The sequence below is a fragment of the Phragmites australis genome, chromosome 11 (assembly GCF_958298935.1).
Source record: "Phragmites australis chromosome 11, lpPhrAust1.1, whole genome shotgun sequence".
In the NCBI taxonomy this organism is placed as follows: Eukaryota; Viridiplantae; Streptophyta; class Magnoliopsida; order Poales; family Poaceae; genus Phragmites; species Phragmites australis.
This window is the reverse complement of record NC_084931.1, coordinates 30,357,683-30,374,003: the sequence shown is the minus strand read 5'-3', so window position 1 is coordinate 30,374,003 and position 16,321 is coordinate 30,357,683. Positions and strand designations below refer to the sequence as shown.

General features: G+C 43.9%; 1 protein-coding gene across 1 annotated transcript; it reads right to left on the bottom strand.

Moving 5' to 3' along the window:
* Nucleotides 1-1,577: 1,577 nt before the first annotated feature.
* On the bottom strand, nt 1,578-6,003 carry LOC133884672 (probable alpha,alpha-trehalose-phosphate synthase [UDP-forming] 7). Its single transcript, XM_062324177.1, has 3 exons — nt 3,486-6,003; nt 2,755-3,028; nt 1,578-2,592 (listed from the first exon to the last, which is right to left on the bottom strand). The coding sequence occupies exons 1-3, from the start codon at nt 5,543-5,545 to the stop codon at nt 2,215-2,217; spliced, it is 2,712 nt and encodes a 903-aa protein (XP_062180161.1). The 5' UTR covers nt 5,546-6,003; the 3' UTR covers nt 1,578-2,214.
* Nucleotides 6,004-16,321: the final 10,318 nt, after the last annotated feature.

Sequence of the window (16,321 nt, the reverse complement as noted above, 5' to 3'; positions counted from 1 at the left end):
CATGAGATAATTTCTTGTATACCATTAAAAAAAGTTGATGTTTCCTATATGCCACTAAATAATTTCAACTCAGCTGCAGGCAGAACTGTTCAGCAGCCTCATGCTCCTCTAAATATCTGTGTTCTTCTGTTCCTTTAAAAAACATAAAAAATTTCACGTTTGTTCTATAACCCATGTACAATCCATTTTAATTAGATTCACCAAAAAACCTATATAGAATTTAAATTATTATTATCTAAAAATGCTACTTTTATAACTTCTAACTATTGTTAGGGCCTCAAATAAATAAATAAATCTAAGAAAATTCACTAATATTCTTCTTATGTGATAGAATAATTTCTAAAATTATTTCTAGGCCTAGGTTATATGGTGAAAAAGTGAGTTCCTTTGTAATGCTTCATTTTAATTCCAATGATAAAAATGCATATAAATAGAGCATTATAAAGGAACTCACTTTTTAATCATATAACATAGGTCTAGAAATAATTAGAAATTATTCAATAATTTTAGAAATTATTCTATCATATAAGAAAAATATTAGTGATTTTTTTTCAGATTTTTGTGATTTTATTTGAGACCCTAACAATTGTTATAAGTATAAAAGTAACATTTTTTAGAATTTTAATTTAAATTATACACAATATTTTTGGATAAATTTAATTAAAATAGATTGCACATGTATTATAAGAACATGTAACAAAATTAGAATTTTTGGAGAAATAGAAGACTAAAAATATTTCGGAGGAGCAGGAGGCCGCTACTCTCTATAAACAGTAATCGTGAGCAGTGCTTTTTGGCTTGAGTTCTGCCGCCAGCCAAACGGAATGGGAAGAAAAGATAAAACATGGCAAACAAGGAAGTTAATTTTTTAAGTGGCATACAGAGAACATCAACTTTTTTTAATGGCGTACAGGGAATTCTCCCAAACTACAGCCCCAGATTCAGAACCTGGCGCCTGCCACCCAGTGTAATGTAATCACCAGCTAAATAAACTCATGCACGCATCATTTGTACGGAAATTTTAACGACGTATACACCATCTCCTAAGGCAGAAGCAGATGACTAAGAACTCAGCATTGCATTGTTATTCTGTGTTAATCTCACATGGAGATGTGCATGCTTCTTGGACTTCCTGTGTTGTTATTTGTTGAACGCTTGCCGCCGCCATCAAGTGTGAGAAGTTCAGTGTTAACATTCTTAGACTCAATTCATGATCGCCTCTCAGCAGGAACAGTTATGTACTGAACATGCCTTGCACTGACTAAATCTTGGTCCAGGAGATTTGGGATTCGGTTCTATCTAATGCGACGTCATGAAGAGTCATGATTCTGCCGCCCAAGTTGAGCCTTTGCCCTTTGCACTTCCAAGTTTCCATGTAACAGGATGGGTAAAACACTGAAGGATCGTCGGCCACAACAGCTGCCTAGTTGGAACACTATACCAACTTGAAAGTTGCACTCGAAGCGAAAATGTGTACCAGACCATATTGTTATGCACACCAAACTCAGGTAAAAACATTTCTAAGCGAAAACAAACACAAACTAGTTTCAAGTATCATTGACAATAGCAACTGTATGTCCAAGAAATAAGAATAGTTTAGTTTTGATGAAGTCAATGACGAATCAGCCGGATATTGTCAAATAATGAATCAAGCAACATCCTTCGCATTACCACACTATTACAATTCAAAACGAACAAATCACGTGTTTTTCATGGCTAGACAATCTCTTCGTTAACCAAGCCAGCAAATAACGAACCACATGTGGCGACATGCGTCCTTTCAGAGGCTCCAAGCAATGCATTTCACCAGCCTTGCCCCTAACAATTCAGATTTCAATAAAGATGCTAATGCAGAAGAGAAAAGCATTGAAATTTGAAAGAACATGATAAGTCAGCTATGGACATAAGAATCTCCTTGGCAGCAACTGGTTGTGATGCCCAAACCAAGTGCAGAATGAAGCTATTTGAAGCTACTCTTGTGATCCCTCTCACAGACTGCAGAATATTTGGGTTTGTGCAGATACTGGTTGTCATCTCTCACCGACCTGGAGAAACAGGCTATCATCTATAATGAATCAATTAGCGTGTCATGTGAAGCATCTTTAGCCCTGCTGTCAGTCATTTGTTTTCTGTTCCACAACTTCAGACTCAACAGAATTTTTTTTTTTTTTTGCGAACCAACCATCATAGCATGTAGATATTAGAAGTCCGAGCCTAAGATCCTTCAGCCCTTCTATTACCAAACTGCAGCGGTTCATTGCTGATATCTATTGATGAGACAGATGTAGCCAAGCCATCCTCCAGCTCCATTATAGGGTCAGGTTCCGAAGCATCTGCTAGTGAGCTCAGCATAGTGGCTACTTCAAATGTATCATCCAGATAGAACCTGGCTTTGCTCGGTTTCTGCCCCACAGTACAAGCAAATAGTGGTGTCTTTGGAGCAACAATGTTTCTTTTCATGACATCAGCGATATTTTCAAACATATCCTCATCTGACCTGTCATCACCTACGCATAACACAAAATCTGCCTGCCGTTCCTTCTCCTTCATCAATGTGAGTATCTTCTCAGCTGCAAGACCTTTGCTAACACCCTGAGTGCAATAAGATAGTTTAAGGAGTTAATAGCTGTGCATCAATGCACAAGTCAGAAATGAAAAGCCAGGAGCAGGTTGAAGGCAGAAAAAATATATTAATTCATCTGTAAAACAACAATGACCCTTGTGGAAGGACTACAAGAGATCAAGATGACAAACCTGAGGTTTTACTTCGACAATGAACTGGCCGCTCTTGACTGAGACTGGTTCATTTGCTAGTACATTTTCCAGGTGATCAAGCATCTCCTTCGCCTGGGAAGACCCAAAGCCTGGTTCAGCATCCTGATGGTGCCACACCAATGCAGTTTCTTTCGTCTCGATATGGGATCCATCTGTTGCTTCTGTATAAAGATTCATCACTGGCTCTGCCATTTGCATCCATCCAAAGTCTGAGGCATGGGTGCTTGCTTGCCACTCGTCATCTCCAGTCCATCTACATATTGAAAAATAGAATTTCATCATCCATTTAATTTTTAAATAATGTAGATATCAGACTAACTGAAGTGCAGTAATTAGCAGCTAATAAGCACCAAAAATTATCCTGATGATGTAAGAGCCCCGTGTTAAAGCAGAATCAGGATTCAGGGCCTTCCATACATGCTCCATCAATAAGCATATGATGTTTTTAGTTCTGACTCCTTTAAATCCACTAATATTGCAGTGACCAAAAAATAAATTGGCCATCTAATTGACTGCTAAGCAATAACTGAAAGCACAATGCTTGACATTTCTTAAAAGAAGCAACACACATACTGATGCATTAAAAATCTATTTGCTTAATAAACCAAAAGTTAGTACAAAAGTTGCAACCTAGTGCACCCGGATAAAGTACAAAATACGCTGCTAGCACCAAACAAAAGGTTGGACAATACCTATGTAAAAAATTGTACCTTATGAAGTAACCATGTTCTGCTGCAATTCCTAGCTTTGGGCATGAGGCGAACAATGATCCCAAGCTATCCCTGCTTCTCCCACTGACAATGAAAACAATGTTTTTACTATCTGAACATAATGTATTAATGATCCTCACCATTTCTGCACTTGGTTCCTTGTTGATGCAAGTCTGTGGCACCAATGTGCCATCATAATCAAGTAATATAGCCCTACTCTTTGATCTCTCATAAGACATTGCAATTGTATCCAAATTAAGCTTTGTAAAATGCGGGTCCAGGGCCACCACCCTAAATCCGAACCCCAATCCAATGCCCCAACATGGCTTCCTGAAGTGGTCCTTGCATGCCCTCTCCAGGTCCTGGACAAAGCTCCTTGACCAATATGCAACATCGTGGGTGCTGACATAGCGGTAATGTTTTCCATGCCTCAGCTGCTTTTCTTGTTCTGACATCGAGATGGCTTCATTCAGTGCCTCAGCAGTTGCTTCGATATTCCACGGGTTAACACGAATGGCACCACTAAGTGAAGGTGAGCACCCAATGAACTCTGACACAACTAGCATGCTCTTCTTCGGTCCACTCACCTCTGGCGCGGACTCTGAGCCAGGTATCCCCTGCCGACAGACAATATACTCATAAGGCGTCAAGTTCATTCCATCCCTCACAGCTGTCACTACCACACACTCGGCTACTGTGTAATATGCAAGCCTTTCTACACTTGGCACGTTCCGGTCAATGAAAACAATTGGACTGTACCCAGTCTGGCTAAACTCCCGGTTAATCCTCTCATAACACTCCCGAATCTCAGCCTGGATGGTCTCCAGTTCCTTTCCCTTCCCCCGTGGAGGATTAGCTATCTGCACCAACACAGCCCTCCCTTGCCACTTGGGATGCACCCTCAGCATATTCTCAAATGCGAGAAGCTTCAAATTGATCCCTTTAAAGATATCTGTATCATCCACACCAAGCAACACACATTTCCCCTCAAATTTCTGCTGCAGCTCAGCAACCATCCACTCCTTCTCAGGCAATCGCATCACTGATTGCAATTGGCCCATATGGATTCCCATCGGCATGATCTTGATCCCAATAGTGCGGCCAAAGTACTCCAATCCAATGTATCCACGCTTCGACTGGTACTCTAAACCAAGCATCCTACTGCAGCAAGAGAGGAAGTGCCTCGCGTAATCAAACGTGTGGAACCCGATTAGATCACAATTGAGAAGCGTTCGCAGAACCTCCTCACGGACAGGGAGGGTGCGGTAGATCTCTGATGAGGGAAACGGGCTGTGGAGGAAGAAGCCGATCCGGAGGCGGTTAAAGCGGCGCCGGAGGAAGGTGGGCAGCGCCATGAGGTGGTAATCGTGGACCCACACGTAGTCATCCTCCGGGTTGATGACCTCAACCACCTTCTCGAAGAAGTGCTTGTTCGCGAGCACATACGCCTCCCAGGCGCTGCGGTCAAACCGGGCACCGTCGCCGGATGAGGCCGTCTCCGTCGGGGACAGGGGGGAGGCGAAGGGGAGCATGTAGTGGAACAGCGGCCAGAGGTACCGCTTGCAGAATTGGTGGTAGAACCGCTCGTAGAGCTCGGGCGGCAGGAACACAGGGGCGCAGCGGAAGCCGTCGATGAGGGTCTGAGAGACCTCGTCCTGCTCGGAGGCGGGCACGTCGGCGCGGAGCGTCCCGACAAAGAGCACCTCCATCTCGTCGGGGACGCCGTCGCGAAGCCGGAGGAGGAGCGAGTCCTCGTCCCAGGAGAAGACCCACCCGCGGCCGTCGGGGCGGCGGCGCGCGACGACGGGGAGCTGGTTGGCCACCACGATGAGGCGCTCCCCCACGGCCGACGAGGGCACGTCGGAGGCGACGCTGCTCGTCGCCGCCATCTCGTCCTCATCGTCGTCCAGCTCGGACAGCGTCCCTGGCACCGTCATCACCCGGGACATCCGCTTCATCCCGAAGGACCCCGACCGCCGCCTCCCGCCGCCGGACGGGCCCAGCGCCGCGAAGTTGCCGGCGGCGAGGTCGAGGAGGTTGGTGTACGACCTCGACATCATGGCTGAAGCGACGCGCTTGAATCGAAGCCCTAACCACTCGATCCGCGAAATGGGGGGTTCTAACCAACCAAACCCTAGGTTCGCTGCGGCGCTTCTGATCTGATCCGACTCGGCGTTTCGAGTTCGGAACGGGAAGGTTGGAGTTGGGGGCGAGTGGCGAGCAAGACGACGACCACGGTATATTCCGCGGCGGTTGGGCTCGGTGCACAACGCTGCCTCGTGGACTGACCTCTCTGACCTACGGGCCCCTGGCTTGCTGCCGGTTGCCGGTGCAGTGGGCCGTGTTCGGGGAGGTGCTGCATCGGGAAAAGAGGATAAGGTAGTGCGTGCCCCACCGCCGCCAGCTGGCGCCACGCTGCAACCTGACAGAGCGGGGCCCGCGTAAACGGACGGCCGCGATGGGGTTCGTTGCGGGCGGGGCCACGCTATGAACGTGTGAGATCGATCCTCGGGGCCACGGTATGTGGATTAAGAATCCTCGGGCTCCTTGCTCCGCGATTTATTATGAGACGTCCTCGTCGTGTTTCTCCGCGATGCAAGGCAGCAACAAACGGGAAGGGGCCCGCCCCCGGCAGGCGTGAACCACGTGTCGCGTAGCGGTGGGGGCCACGACGGCGTGAGAGTGACGTCACACGTGACCAAGCATGATACTGTGCATAATCTTGGTGAGCTCTTGACAGCAAGAAACCGTTTTTGGCACGGGCATATTTGGTTTGAGTATAGATTTGTAGATTACTGTTTATTTTATTATCGTAATTATGATAGATCACACTTTGTTACCATCTACGTTATACACTCGGTTTTTTTATTACTTTTATCACACTCATGATTAAAGATTTGTTAGTCATATTTTTTATGATAAATTATATTTAGCTAATTTTAGGTGTCACCAATTTACTTACAATCTAAATATGACCCTAATTCTGCTAATAAAATTGTGAGTGGTACTTCTGAATTTGTGCATCTACTAAAAATGTTCAAATGGATCGTGTCTGTTGGACCGGCTCGAAGCACGACACTTAGTCACGGTCTGAGTATGGCCCGGCTCGAGTCTAGACGGGTTAGACCAACACGACACAAGACCCCGGTCCGTGCCTGAGCCGAGCACGCGGCATGGTAGGCAGATACGGGTATGGCCCAGCCCCGGCAGGCACGAGTATGGCACGACACGACCCGACTCGACCCGGGCACGTGGCGGCTCAGGAGGCACGGTCGGCCCGACACGACACGCGGCGGCCCAGGCAGTAGGGCCATCGAGCGTGCGGCGACACAGCACGACCCAGCGGGCATATCTGGGCCGGCTGTAGCCATTGTGTGTGGGCCCGGCACATGGGGACACGGATGACATGTGGGTTTAACAGGTTAAACAGGCCTTGAACGACCCATTTAATCTGTTAACCTAGTAATTTTGAATTTTGTAGCCATTTTGTGACCGTTTGAGCTAAAAAAATAAAAAAATTATAAAAATCACTATTTTTCACCTATAAATAGAGGATCACCCTGCCCTTCCATTCGACACCAGCAACACCATTTTCTCTCTTGTTTTCTCCTCTCATTTTTGTCTTAAAATTCTTGAGAATTAACGATAATTTGGCAAAATTAGTTTGAATTGTTGCTAAAAATCCGAGCAATTCTAAAATCGTCATCCTGTTGTCTTGACGTTGAAGAAATCTTGGTGATTTTTTTATCATTGTTCATTCTTGTTTCTATTATTAGTTTTATTATTTGATTATTTCTAACTCTAAATATTTGCATTTTTTTAGTGCCATTTGATATTGATCATAGATGTCGGTGATCATGATCATAATACATTCATCGATCATGATTTTTTTCTCTAAAAACTCACAGTGGATTACGGCCCCTTTGATACCTGTACTGTAGGTGATGATGGACCCGACGGTGAACCTCCGGTTGGTTCACATGCAGGTGATGCAGCAGCACCTCCATCGTCAGGCTCTACAAGTGCACACATATCAGCAAGCACTGGCTCTAAAAGATCAAGAGCCGGTACTTTCGAAGTTTGGCAAGACTTTGAAAGGTTCTACAAAGAGAAAGATGGGGTAAGTGTCAGGTATGCTATGTGTTATATTTGTAAATATGAATTATTTACAAAGCCCTCAGATGGAACAGGGCATTTGAAGAGGCACACCACAACTTGCAAGCGAAATAGTGGAGCAGCCATGAAGCAGATGGTGCTGCAGTACAACCCCGACGGCTCTGTTCGTCATTGAGAGTATGACTCTGCCAATGCTTGAAAAGATTTATGCCGCTTCATTGTAAGAGTGGATCTACTACTCAACATCGGTGAGTCTCCTGCATTTGAAGATTATATTAAGCAAGTTCATAATCCTAGGTTCACGTATGTTTCTAGACAGATAACTAGTAGAGATATGGTAAAATACTACAATACGTGTCATAGTAAGCTTAAAGAAATATTGCAAATATGTACATTTTCAGTTGCTTTGACCTCGGACATATGGGCAGGTAAGGCTAGAGAGGATTATCTTAGTGTTGTTGCTCATTTTGGGAATTAGAAAAGAGAATAATAGGTTTCAGGTTGATTGACAATGCACATACCCGTGAAAATATTGCTGAAAAAATATTTCAAGTAGTTGAAGACTTTGGTCTCACAAATAAAATATTTTCTATCATTTTAGATAATGTCGATGCAAACTCTAGAGCCATGGATACTCCGTTGTTTAGTACATATGCTGAATCTTTCTTGTTATATCAACGATGTGCTTACCATATTATCAATCTTATAGTAAAATCTAGTTTGAAGAGGTTGTCGCAATACCTAGACTATTTTCACACTGCAATATCTTTTGTAAACTCCTCTAACCAACGAATTGCAGCATATAAGCAATATTTATGTTGCAATGGGTGTGCATCCACGTAAGTTTGCTGTGGACATGACGGTAAGATGAAATTCTACTTTCTTGATGCTCAAAAATATTATACCATATAAGAGCACATTTGATATGTTTATTCATACACACTATCATCAGCATGTGGGTCAAACTTTACTCACAGAAGCGTATTATATGATGCCGCAAGGATATTAGAATTTCTTGAATTATTTTATGATTCAACTGTGAGTTTATCAGGAGTTTATTATCCAACATCTTGTTTAGTAGTGTATAATATTGTTGAAATTTTTACTCATTTAAACATGTATAAAAATGACAATCTTCTAATAGATTATGTAGTTCCTATGAAATCTGAATTTTTAAAATATTGGAAAGAAATTCCTTTGTTGTATGCATTTATCTTTATTTTAGATCATAGAGCTAAAATCGTAGGTTTTTTAGAGTTCTCACAATTCTAGGTGATACTCTTGACCATAATTATTCTACTTATTATACTAATGTTCATTCTAAATTATTCGATATTTATAGTAAATTTGAAATAAAGTATACCGGAGTTCGTTTGCAACAACCTCCACTAGCACCCACAACAAGTAAGAAGATGACAATATGGAAAATAATATTTGGTGGAGGCTCTTCATCAAGAAGTTCAAACTCTTCGTCACGATCGTCTACGACTACGAGCGCTGAAATTCTAACATCCAGAGATGAGCTAACTACCTTCATCGACAGTGACGTTATCAGCCATGAACAAGAAAATTTCAACATACTGCAATGGTGGCATGAGCACAAGACGAATTATCCAGTGCTTTCACTGTTAGCACGATATTTATTAATGGTTCCCGTATCTATATTTTCTTCTGAGACTACGTTTAGTCTTACTTGAAGGATAATCGAATAGAGAAGAACAAATCTCACAGTGATATGGTGGGAATACTCACCATAGTAAAAGATTGGAAACAAGTTGAAGCGTGAATGCAACACACTACAGAGAACACTAAGCTTGAAGCTTCATTTGAAAATTTGTATCTAGATGTTGTTGAGACTTGAGAACGTGTAATTTTCAATTTTTTTAGTTAGGTTGTACTCTTTTTTGTCTTGCTAGAAAGGTTTTTAATGAGGCAACCTATCAATAAATCTCATTTTTAGAATTAATTATGCCTCCCTATTATTTCTGAATTTTTTATGATTTTTCTTTATTTTGTTCGAAAGCGACCTGGGATCCACCACCCACCTCTCATCTTGGCCTATAAATACCCACTATCCGTCCATACCAAACTTTCACTTATCCAAACTCCAAAGCCACTTGCCCACTTCAACAAATCAATTCTATTACTTCTATATTTCTAATTTTACATTCATGGATCAAAACGCCGAGAACTCGCGTGCATGGTCATGGGCGTGGCATTATTTTGATAAGGTCTTTAGAGAAATTAACGGGGTATATGCAAGATTTGCTAAGTGTAATATATGCAACAATGAATTAAGTACCAGGTCTACAAATAGAACGGGACACTTGAGGAAGCATGTTAAATATTGCAAGCAAAATTCTGGAGTTTCTAATGAAATCATGTAATTTTTTAAGCATAGTCATAGTTTGTACTCTTTTTTCCTTCTATAGAAAGGTTTTAACAAGGCAACAAATCAATAAAACTTATTTTATTTATTTTCTATATTTTTAATTTTTTAAATTTTGTAACTATTTTTTTTATTTATTTTTACTATTTTTAAGTGTTACCAGACCGGTGTACCCAACCGTACCGACGGGCCGGCCATACCTTCACTGTGCCCGCCAACCCGTCGGTGTGCAGCCATGCCGCCCCTGCACCATGCCTAAGAGCTGGCCGGGCCAGCCGTGTCACCAAGCCGCAATCGTGCTCGTGCCGACTCGACACGGCACGGTGGATAACGTGCTGTGCCGTGAACCGAGGGGTAACACATGGACCAGCACGATACGATCCGTAACAGTAGCTAGACCGCTCAAGCCGTACCTAAACGGGTCGTACCGAACCGGTCTGAAAGACACATTTGGTCATCTCTGGCAGCTACTGCCATCAGCTTGACGAGGCAAAGCTGGTCGTGTGAGTCATCGTGGCTTGGACTCGGAGCTCTGACCAGGGAGACCGGGACAGCTGTGGCCACGTGGATGGTCGTCGAGCTGCCTCTGCTGCGTATGTGCTGGCGACGTGGCGCTCACGACCGTCCGTGCCATGTCAGCATCGTGCTGAGTAGGCTCCGACTCAGCACCTTTTGTTCATCCAAGCAAAAAAACTTTAAACACTCGACGATTTCCCAGGGGCAAAAAAGAAAGAAAGAAAAGAAAATACACGCACGCGCCTGATGCAAAGATTACGCTTTGTTAATGAGTACTCCTGCACTGAGGAAGAGTAAGGGCGTATTTGGATACATTACCGTCGCTTGTCTTACTTTGCTGGGCAATCAAACGTTTATTTGTTTTGTTCGCTGCCTCATGCCCGCGCTTTTCAAAATTTACTTCGTTAGCTCGGGCGAGTCGAAGCCGCTCTCAAACGCTGGCAATGTTATCCTTATCGAGCGAGGCGAGACGAGCTAGACGGACAAACCAACCAACCAAACCTAAACTTAATGAGAAATTAAGAGTGAGTGCACCGACCACTAACCTCATGGAGAGAGGCATATCCCTCGATTTTATTCAGACAATATAGGGGTTGTTTGGTTCTAGCCATTTTTAGAGGTTGTTTGGTTCTTGCCCAATGACGGTTCTAGAGATTTAGAGAGCTTGGGCGGGCCGTGCGAGAGATAGGCGTAGGCCGTACGCTCGCTCACTGGAGAGATGTCGGTGCAGTCGTGTGAGCTGGACTTTACTCAAAATTTGATCTGCCTATGTAGTAAATTTTCTCGTTACCTACGTACATATACTGGGGCGGAGCCCGAGCAGCTGCCCAGGCTAGCCGGGCCTTGGTCCGCCACTGTTCTTGCCCATAGGAAGGGAAGCCAAAATTTTAACCGCATGATCAAATTTTAGTTTAGCTTCTTAGACGCAAGAACTAAACAGCCCCAGAGGAGCTCCCTGCCTTTTGTGCTATGCCGGCCGGCTCAAAGTCCTATCGAATAGCGCAACTTGGCTGGGAATAAAGGTGGTGGCCAACTGGTCAAGCTTTTCCGGTGGCTGGTATCTCGATCGCTGTATCATCTACACCTATCATGAGGCGACGGTACTCTCAGGGGTGCCAATTGTTGTTGGCATTTCAGTTGTCTTCGTACTATCCACGTGATTTCTTCCGTTTTATATGAAGTAGTAGCTATATTATATCCGAGTGCAACTTTAACAGGTTAGAACATAGGAGTTGAAATCATTTCAGTTAAGCAAGCTAAATTAATGTTCTAGACATGAGAGAGGATGGAATCTGAACTTAAACTGCTCCATTAGACAATTAAGCAGGCCCTAAAATATTCTTCCATTCGATGTATGCTTTGACCAACTTGATCAGCGAGGTTTCTCTTTGCAATGGGAACAGAACACTGTCCAAATCGGCAAAAAAGCATTGGACAGCGGTAGTGAAAGTGAGTGCATTGGCTTTAGCTGGGCACTTGGGGCGAGAGAGTTGACAGTTACAGTGCTCATCCGGCAGCATCTGAAGTATGGATAGGAATGGCCTTTGAGAGCTTCACTTTGAACAATGAAGTTGATTTCGGAGGGACCACAGGATCATCTCCTTTTGTCCCCTCTTGACCTTTGCTAATTTCTCTATGGACGTTCTAGCAGGCATCGTATTGCTTCCCATCTCTTTCTGTTGTGGACTCTATTGTCGGACGCACGTACAGGCGCAGAAACAAGAAGACCGTGGTGCCGGAGTCCGCAGTAGCGACGCTTGGAGATGTGCTGCCGTAGAGATCAGTTAGCTTTAGTTAGATTCATTAGCTCAGAGATAAGAGTTGTTAGCAGTTCAAATAAGGATCGGTTAATTAGGGATATAGTTGGTTAGCAGATGAGCTCGTGATCTGCTTGTAATCAGGCGCCAGCTCTATATAAAGGAGCTGGGATTGTTCGGTAAGAATCAATCAATAAAGTGAACTAAGTAGTTCACTTAATTAGCTGCTCATAGCCTCATTGTGAAGGCGAGTACCTTCTGTATCCCTAGCCATATCATCTTTGGTATCAGTCATAGACGATCTTGCGACCATGGTCGACATCATGTCTAAGCTCGATCGGATCTTGCTCGCCATCGACTGCCATAGGGATGAATTTGCTCACATCCGGACTCGGTTTTAATATCTTAATGTAGTGGTCAATCATCTGCAGAGCCGCCAACTTGCCCGTGATTAGGAATGGCAACAGGGCCAATCACTACCAGGGAATGTTTCCCCACCCCGTCCCCATTTAACTATCAAGGAAAAGATTTCTTCCATCCCTATCCATGCGGGGAATTTTGCAGAGACCGGGTTCCCAATAGAGATATAAAATTAATTATTTCTATATATTAATAATATGTACATAGTATAAATAAGTAATTTATTAATACATAAGGTAATTAATACAAGATTGATTAAATATCGTAGGTTAGAAAAAAAAAGAATAAGATTAATTTATTATTTACTCTATGTAATGTAATATATATATGATATTTGGGATATAGCGGAGAGCGGGACGGGAGCACCTTCCTATCCCCATCCTCATATGAGTTTGCGGGGGACAAAATCTCCCCATTCCTGTCCCCTAATAAGAGAATTTCCTACAGGGAATCGGAGATCGGGTCCCTATTGATATCCCTATCCATGAGGCTAGGCACTTCGGCGTTGACGATCTCGGGGCATCTGCCCAGTTCGAGGAAGATCGTAAGACGATTGGCAATCTTAGCATCTAGATTGAGCGATCGGCTACACATGTTCACAAGCTTCGATTCCCGGACTATGACGACAAGGAGGATCCTATCATATGGCTTCATCGATGCAGTCCGTTTTTTCTTGTCCAGCGGACTCCAGAGGAGGAGAAAGTTTGGTTGGCCTCCTTCTATATGACTGGTACCAGGCGCCAGTGGTATTATTGTTTGGAGCACAATCGGGGCGTTCTGACATGGCTCTGGTTTGTTGAGTTTGTCAATGGGCGATTTGGGCCTCTTGTCCACAGTAACCCGTTCGGCGAGCTTATGCATTTGCGATGCACATGATGGTAGGAGAATACCAAGAGCAGTTCTTGACGCTGTTGTCCCGCTGCGATGGGGTCAAGGAGATGCAACAGGTTGACATTTTCACGGCCAACTTGTGCAACCCTCTTCGTACTGACATCGAGCTGTAGCGTCCGACACACACTAGAAGACGCCATGAATTTGGCCCACGCCTTCTCTCGATGCCTCGAGCTTGAAGATGATGAAATTTGTGCATATAGCAGATCGTCCACGGTGTACCCGTCACATTCCATTCCAATTGGTCGTGGCACAGCCGCCGTAGTAGGAGCATCCAAGAGTTCGGCACCTCATGCATCTGTGTCGGTTGTGTCTACGCAAGCTTCGGTCACAGCTTCGCGTCCTGTGGCACCAGCGGGTACCCGTTTTTCACTGTTGACACCAATAGAGATGGCAGATAGGCGTCTCAAGGGCCTTTGCTTTAATTGCCCAGAGAAGTTCTCGAAAGAACATTTGCAGCACTGTACAATGAAGGGTATCTACTTACTTGAGCTGGGAGATGACTGCATTGTACAAAGAATACTTGCAAGTTTTTCTATTTTCGTGTTGATTTACGTTTTTGCCTGACTGCAATCTTTTCACATTGGAAAGTTGTTTTTCCTATTGCTAGAGACATAAAATTCACATACTCATATATATGAGTCTTTAGTCCTCTTGCCTCTAGATCATTAACCTGAAGAGTTTCTTTGACCGATGATTATCTTCTTTAGTTTCTTTGCAAGTTGAGAATTTTCGAGTACTAAGACACATGTAATAATCTTGAATACCTTCCGAGGAGTCATGTTGCCTTGAACTATTCCTTTTGAACTTTCTCTGTGTTTGACTTCTGTTTATTTGTTTCTTAGAAGCATTAGGTAAATACGGGGTAGACTATCTATTTCGTAAGAAATTTGTTTGTCACTTATTCATGATTCTCTAGTCGCCTATCTTAGCCCTACACAATGCATATGAGATTATGAGTTGTAAGATGAACTCTCTGCATTTCTAGACTTCAAGTTGCAGCAGAACTGCAGAAACTTACAGCACTAGCTACAGTGTCAATATCTTTGAACTATAAGCAGGAGATCTGCTAGCCAACGTTTCAGTGAACGAAAAGCTACAGATGTTGCAAATACAGGCAGCTGCAAGAATGTCTTGGTTTCTTTTCCCGGGAGAAAGGATTCTGTTTCTGTAGGAGAGGAATGAACAAGATAGCCATCTGCAGGCTGAAATGTTCAGACTTCAGAGTTCAGAGACATGCAAGCTCACTGAGATGGCAATAATGTCAGTTACAGTTCGACCTAATGCCAGGACATCTCTACCAATTCGCCTGCTGTTCACTTGCTTAGGATTCCCACAATGTGAAATATCTTTTGTGTGCAAAAAGATTGACAAGCAATTCGATATGGTATTCACTTGCCATCACCAGGGTATTTTGGATGCCATCGTACAGGACAAGACACGCTCGATCTCAGGAAGAGCGCACACAAGTTGTTAATTCAGTCATTCAGAGCAGCAGCATGGAGCCAAGGACCAATGCTAGGTCCTACAGGGCACAAGCATGATAGTGTAATCACCTGCCGTACAAACCCGGCACAGCTTGGACAGGCACGCTTAGGCGCTTAGCCAGCGCAGTGCAGAAGCAGGACCAAACCTTCAATTCAAATCTGAGGTTTTTACTGTGCTTAGACCATCTCCAGCAACTACCTCAAATTTTCATCCTCAAAAATACTATTACAGTATCCTCTATCATTATTACAGCATCTCTTATTTTTTCATCTTTAACAACTAACATATTTTTTACCTTCTACTACTCTTTTTATATATCCAGATCCACTGCCACCCTCTATCTACAGTAGTACTGTAGCAACTGAATCTGCAAATTTGAAGGCTGTGTTGGAGTTGGCCTTACAGCGCTTTACATAATCGATCTTCAGATGTTACGTTACCACTCCCCAATGGAAAAGAGGGTAGAATTTACTACAGTAGTTGTTTCATAGTAGTATGTATCAAGGACTGGCAATTTGGTGAAATCTGGTGTAAGGAAAAGCCATAAGCTGGCGGGACTTTGTTCAAACGACTGAACGAAGGAGAAGAGCAGTACAAGCAGCAGTACTGAAGAAAAGCACAAAAGCAAGCAAGCCGTAGTACCAGCAGGCCCCCGTTGTTTCAGACGAGTCCTAACTTTCAGGCATCAAACCGATTTCCCCTTTGCTCTCTCTGTCTCTCTGTTCCCTTGCTATCCCAGTCAGTAAAACTCGTCTCTGCTCCTGCATTGCAATGTTCAGACCTGGACTACGAAAGTGAACAAAGTTACAAGGAGAGGACGGCAGAAAGTACAAAGACAACGCAAAGGTGTGGGTTAATGAATGGTTGCATCATGAGTGTGTGTATGTGTGTGTCTGGCTGAATGGGGAGCCGATGGACTCTGACCTGTGAAGTCTGAAACCGCCAGGGCCTTTCGAAAACTCATGCATGCTTGCAGACATGAACTTCATTCAGATCACGCCTGTCTCCTCCTCGCCCTCCTCAGATCCTCTCTCCTCGTTTCACTTTCCATTCTCCGATGTTGCGTTCTGTGTACTACAGTGGTGGTCTATTACTAGCACTAGCCGTAGCAGGCGCGTGGGGCCCATGAGGCGCTCAGCGTTTGAAAGCTTGGGCCAAGTCCCAATACCAGAACGCGGCCGGCACGCACCTAACCGCCAAAACTTGCACGCTTTAAATGGCACACGCCCCCCTCCCTCCTCTGCACTGCACTGCAAGCT